Source organism: Limulus polyphemus, unplaced genomic scaffold (assembly GCF_000517525.1).
Source record: "Limulus polyphemus unplaced genomic scaffold, Limulus_polyphemus-2.1.2 Scaffold90, whole genome shotgun sequence".
Classification (NCBI taxonomy): Eukaryota; Metazoa; Arthropoda; class Merostomata; order Xiphosura; family Limulidae; genus Limulus; species Limulus polyphemus.
Window position 1 is genome coordinate 693,814 of NW_013665700.1, and position 6,766 is coordinate 700,579.

Consider the following 6,766-nt stretch of genomic DNA (forward strand, 5'->3'; position numbering starts at 1 on the left):
TTTCTAAGGAGTAATATATGTGTGAACAAGTTGAAACTAATAACTATCCCACATTTCTAATGAATAATATATGAGTAATATATGTGTGAATAATTTTAGACTAATAACTGTCTCACATTTCTAAGGAGTAATATATGAGTAATTTACGATGTTCATGAGTGACTCATAATGTCCATCAGAATCACATGACTATTGATAATGACAAGCCCATAAGGCTCCAAAGCAGTATTTTTGTGGGTTTGAAGTCCTTGGCTTTGGGATGAAATATGCCTTGTAAATGTTAGGTGCAAGGTCCTTCAATTCCAATTATTCTTGGCAGTTATTTTGATCTTGAATATTTCAGGCCTCAAAGAGGCTCGGAATATAATCAGGAGCGGTCAGAAACTGGAGTTTCTCTTCACTCTGCAAGGTCCTTGTTGTGAAAAATGTCTTTTTTAAACTCTACTAGGTGGTCAGGTTTTCTTTGTTTATTTGGTTGTCGCTCTTTCTAAAGTACTGACTTTAGTAATACTGTCAATCTACAGAGTGTCCAAAAGGTCTGGAACATAGGTAATTTGCAGCTTTTCTTAATTTCATATACGTGACTGATTATGGCGCTGTCAAAGCATGAGAAGTTCGAAATAATTCCGCTGATAATCCAAACTAGCTTAGAATAATAAGTGTCTGTTGTTCCAGACGTTTCGGACACCTTTTACAGTTATTACATTGGTGATAATGTCTACAGAATTGAGTTCCTCGTTTAAGGTAGTTTTAAAGACACATGATCATACCAAAACACGTTCCCATGACAAAACAACGTAGATTATAACAACAACACAGTAATGACCCACAACAGATGGAAGATTGCAAGGAAGAATCTTGCCTTATTTTTTACCTAAATCAAATAAGTTACAAAGCCTCTTTCGTTGATTGTCGAATGTATACTAAAAGATAGCTATGATATTAGATTTTCATATATTAATAAAATAATGGAAATTGATTGCTTATAAACTGTTTTGTTCTTCTTGTCTCTGGAAGCGAATTTCTCAGATAAGATGTTGTTTTATAATAATATTTGATAAAACACTGAATAGTTCGTATCTTATAAGATACGACCCCCCCCCCCCCCACTTGTGGTTTAGGGCCAATTTCAGAGGACATCAACTGATATCGAGGTCAACCCTAAATTTTACTAAATATGGCTGTGCCATCATTTATCTATCACGGGTTAATTTGAAATAGTCATAAAAATGTCACCATTGTCATTGTGGTAACTTTTATTTCTGTCACATTCGTATGTAAAGCTTCATAAAAAGCAAGTAGTGAAAATTTGGTATTTTACTTTAAAAACAGCTGTTACATATATTGATAAACATATCACGAAGGGAGAAAAAACATTTGCAGACTGTATTAATATTTTCATGATATTCTGCAAACCGAATAGAAATCCATAGAAAACGCATAAAATGTTAGGAAGGAATAAGCTTACTAAAGCTATAGGTTTAACTAGGGCTGTCACGTCACCCAAAAATCCGTGGAAAAATGTAATAAAGTAATGCCATTGCTGTAAAATTCCAACCAGCTGTCCAGCATAAGAAATGCTAAAAAAAAATGTGTAGTTGAAGCATTCAGCATCATTCATATCATATCTAACCCATGTAGGTTTTATTGACAGACAGTTATTAAGATTGTTTAGAGGCTAAGCAGAAGGATCGATGATACAAAGAAAATTATAAAGTCTCACCTACTACGTTGGTACCAAATGTTGTACGTTGAGACCACTGAAGAGTTATCGAAGAAGTTGACACTGACAAGTATTTCAAATGAGGAGCACTAGGAGGAACTGAAAGACAATTTTGCATTAATAAACAAAAATTACTTTTTATTAAAAGAATGAAGAATATAATGAAAACAATTGATTTTAAAGTCTAATTTTGTACCATAAAGCTGTGGATGTTAGCTCAAAACTGAATAATTCTAGGTTATCCATTTTCTGAGCTATTAAGCAATGGTGTGGTTGTAAGCAATAACAAACAACAACAAATACTAGGGCTGTGAGGTTTTCAAAAGCGGAATATATGAAGAGACGTCTCAACAGACAATATTTTAATTAGACAATTTCTATCTTTTTAGTGTTTCTTTATATGTTTATTTTGTTCTAAAGAAGGATAAAAATCTAATATGTTTTATGTGATTTATAAAACATCTACCACTTTTATGTGTTATTTATAATTCACAATAAAAACCATACAAAAACAACAACAACAACAAAAAACAAGGTGTGCACCAACTTTCGAAAAAAAAGTGTCCGGGCGACCTCCTGACTCAACTACACTACAATAAGGTCGATAAAAGCCAATCGTCATCTTTGCGAATACAATAGCATAAATTATAATACACAGAGTTAAAAATAAGGCATTTAAAGTATGTTTAGACAATAACATATCAATATTTTGTATTTTGGAATTGTCTAGTGAATTTCTTAAATGAACACATGATAGTTTCAAATAATAAGTAACCCTATTTTTTGTCATATTTCCAGTTTAGGCTCAAATCAAGAAAATGAGAACCTTGAAAATGGAACCCAAACTATGCACACTGTTGTAATGTAGATATCTTAATCTGCAAAAAAAATCTTTAAGTGTAATAAGTGTACAAAAGTTCGTTCAATGGAGACGTTTGTAGCACATGTTTCTTACTTAGTTTCTTTATATCTGGCGTGAAATATTTAATAAACAAAATTTGAGTAACTGAGTCATGAGATCAGTGGACTTTTCATTTATTGTTTGTTTGAGTATCAATTAGAATAGGTTAACTGTGGACATTTTTAAAGATTCGAGAATAAGACCCTTTAGTTTCTTAAGCGTAATCGAATTTTTTAGTTTGATCACCACCTCCAGAGGGCCGACAATAGACAAGTTAAAAGAACCATAGAGGACAAGCTGTAATTACGCAAGTGAATGTTGATTTATGACTGAGAATAACATGAAATTTTAAACAACAGAATTAACGATTATTATGCTAACCAGCATTGCGATGTATAACGATTACGTCAGGCCAGAAGACGGGAAACATTTCTTTTTGAAAGTGATAGTAAAATAAACAAAGCTTCATAAATGTAAGGAAAGAAACACTTCTAAATGTACAAGCTTGGTGGTCTTAATTAATACTTTAGTAACTTGACTGGTAAATATATCGGTCTGGTATGTGCTAAGGAGTAATATAAATAGTTTCTGCGCTACCATCATCTAGTGTCTTGACTTGTACTTCGTCAGATCTTGGACCTGGTCCTTTGCTGTTGAAAGCATGGATTGTGATGTAATAGATCGTTGATCTCTTAAGATTAGTCAGATGGAACTGCTCTTGTGCTGTCTCGTTCTTCACATGAAACGTTTTGTACACGTACGTATTTTCGTCAATTGGTTTATAACCGATGTAATAACCGCTAATCTTTCCATTCCATTGGTCATCTCGAGGAGGCTGGAGGGTATTAAAAAAGAGAGAGCGACGTTGAAAGATTAGTTAAACCTGACTAGATGAAAATCAATCATGTGATACAATGAAGAGAGATGAAGTTACTTAGTATAATAATATATCCCTCCACCCAAAAAACAATGTATATATATATATATATATATTGACTTGAGGTCATTTTGAATCTATAATCTACATTGGAGAAACCAATAGATTTGAACAGAATTATTGCATTTATTCATTCAACTAATGGTATGATAAAATGCTTAATCACCAACAGGTCAAAGGTGAAATGTCAACTGTCACAGATGAGTATCAAAGTACGTCATTATTTCTTTCAATGATAAAGAATATGAAAGCAAAATAGTTTTTACAAATAAATATATAATGTATACAAATTCACACAACTGACCAAACAGTATTTGAAATTTTATCCTCCTGGTGATTCAGCAGTAAGTTTGAGGGCTTATAGCCCAAAAAATAGGGGTATCGCTACCCGCGAGGGGCACAACACAGATAGCCAATCGTATAGCTTTGCGCTTACAATACAAACCCAAAGAAACAAAGAAACACAGTTTTCTTTTTTACTTTACAGAATGAAAAGTGCCGTTCAGAAGGTCATATAAATGAAGCAATAACAAGATTTTGTATTTTATTTTATTCAAAGTTGACATCTTATTCCAGTTATCCATTTCCGAGGTTTCTAGATATTTGAAATCAAAATTTAATTGTTCATATTTTTACGACAATGATGAAAGCTAAACATCATGCATAGATAAAGAGTAAAAAAAATCAGTTTTAATAAGTTTTGTATGAAATCTTCCTTCTTTCTGAAGACGACGTTTCGGATTCTGTACTGTTCTTCATAAATTACTTGCTCTTGCAACAAAGTTCATTGAAAATTATTAGTATATGACAAAAACAAAATCACTTCAATCCACAATTTGAATTACTGTGGTAAAGATAGTTAAAAACATATGGGATCCAAAATGTTGGTAAATCACATTTAAAAAAAAAATGATAAAACCCTAGCACTTTTGATAGGTTGGATCTGTCTTCTTCAGGAGTAAAGGTATACAAAGTTGATGCAATCAATAACGTTCTGAAACTATAGCAAATTGTTTCTGGTACGAATGTGAACATACGAAACGTGATGTCTTATGTGTCATATTTCTTTATTAAATGATGTAATTTGGATGTCAAATCTTAATTTACTATCAAAATATCTTAAGAGATTATCAGTAATAGTAAAAGTTTTAATATTGAAAGGAGTGTTTTTTTTTATTGTATCACGACTTAAGTATCGGTTGTTACAAAATGCAGGACTTCAAGCTCATGCAGAGCTGTTTCACGAGGATATGAGATGTAGGAAAAACTCAGCAAAGTTGTGTCGCAAAATAGTCTGACTTATGTTCAACCGGATGCAAACACAATTTACAACTTATTACTATGGGCTTAACGATCGAGTTAATAATGAAAATAGTATTTCTTTAGCCTGTTGCCAATTTTTAAGTAATCCTTATTCTTCTCAACCGAATAAACCTGGGCTCCGTAGCCACGAGAGAACAGAGTATGGGTTCTATATCCACAGAAAACAGAATTAAATGGGTTACGTACCACAGAGTTAAATGGGTTCCGTAGCTACGGAAGAGCAAAGAGCTAAATGGGCTTTGTAACAATGGACATATTATGAATAGCACACAAGTTACCGACTACTTAGATTATTAACATAGCACATATGTCATCACTCCCGCCGCTGAAACAGCTGACAAATGTTTTCATTTGTGAAAAGAATTATGTTACAATTTTAAGTAAAAAACTAGGGTTTAATATAAATACTTTAAAACCTTCAGGTAAGAAGGTATATAAATACATTAAGTCCTTCAGGTAAGGAGGTATATAATTACGTTAAAATCTTCAGGTAAGGATTACCTGAAGGACTTAACGTATTTATATACCCGGGGGTACATAAATACGTTAAAATCTTCAGGTAAGGGGGTATATAAATACGTTAAAATCTTCAGGTAATGGGGTATATAAATACGTTAAAATCTTCAGGTAATGGGGTATATAAATACGTTAAAATCTTCAGGTAATGGGATATATAAATACGTTAAAATCTTCAGGCAATGGGGTATATAAATACATTAGAACCTTCAGGTAAGGGGTATATAAATACGTTAAAAATGATAAAGAAATTATCATACAGAAACACATTACACTTTTACTAGACTTTGGCTCCACATTCTGTAAAATCTGATAATGTAATACCTAAATCATTTTGGATTCCCAAACGGCGTAAAACACTCTTCAAATACACGTTTATTATAAATGCTTAATGTTGCGACTAAGGAGTAGCGAGTTCTAATAGGTAATAATTTGAAGTGCACTAAAAAGCATTCAAACTAATGCTGTAATTTATATAAAAAATAACTGATATTAATCCGTTCATTATCATCAGTAACTCCATAAAGTTTGTGCATCAGTTGTACTTGTAGGTATAATGATGATATTCGTATATTTAATTATCGCGATTTTTTTGATACAGCCAATTATATTGATTCACCAGAACTCATCCTGAAAAAACGTTCTCTAACTTTGGATAATACACGTTACTTGGATATAGATATCAGCATCGTTAATCAAATATTCAAATTCAATGTATCCAGTAAAACAATTTTATGGTTTTGAAGCTACAACCTTTCCATTTCCAAATAAAAATATTCCAAATACATTATACCACAATGTTTGCTCACAACTGATTAGGTACGATAGAATTTGTTCAACATTACAAGGTCTCGTGAACAGAGCTTGTAAGCTCTTTTTCAACTTCCACAAACGAAGTTTCTCCTTCTATTAGGTCGTGAAGAAATTAATGTTGCTTTTTTTAGGAGGAAAAAAAAGCCGAAAAAGTTATATTTCAAAACAAAACGTATATTAAATGAAATAGTCTCCATTCTTATCAATGATGCTTTTCCATCTTACAATCAGGTTGTTAATGCTCCGATTAAAGAAATCATTTGGCTTTCAAGCAGAAAACATGTCGATGTCCTCTTTAACACCTTCCACATTTGCATACGTTTTCCCATTAAGATGGTTTTGCAGCGAAGGAAAAAGATGGCAATTTGATGGTGCCATATCTGGAGAATATGGTTGGTGGGGGAGAACTTCCTAACCCAACTCTATAATCTTGTGTTGCGTCAAACGTGCCACATGTTGACGTGTATTGTTGTGGAGAAGAACACCTTTCCGATTGATGAGTGAAGGGCGTTTCTGACGAAGGGCTTGATTTAAACGTTCCAGTTGCAGACTA

At 32.7% G+C, this 6,766-nt stretch overlaps 1 protein-coding gene across 2 annotated transcripts in view; it reads right to left on the reverse strand.

Moving 5' to 3' along the window:
- Positions 1-6,766, reverse strand: part of LOC106468653 (Down syndrome cell adhesion molecule-like protein 1) — an 83,874-nt gene that overhangs the window by 11,789 nt on the left and 65,319 nt on the right. For both annotated transcript variants that reach the window (XM_022397720.1, XM_022397718.1), the window contains exons 12-13: positions 3,222-3,459; positions 1,724-1,822 (exon numbers count right to left, since the gene is read on the reverse strand). In XM_022397720.1, coding sequence (XP_022253428.1) covers positions 1,724-1,822; positions 3,222-3,459 — 337 coding nt within the window. The remainder of the gene's footprint in view (positions 1-1,723; positions 1,823-3,221; positions 3,460-6,766) is intronic.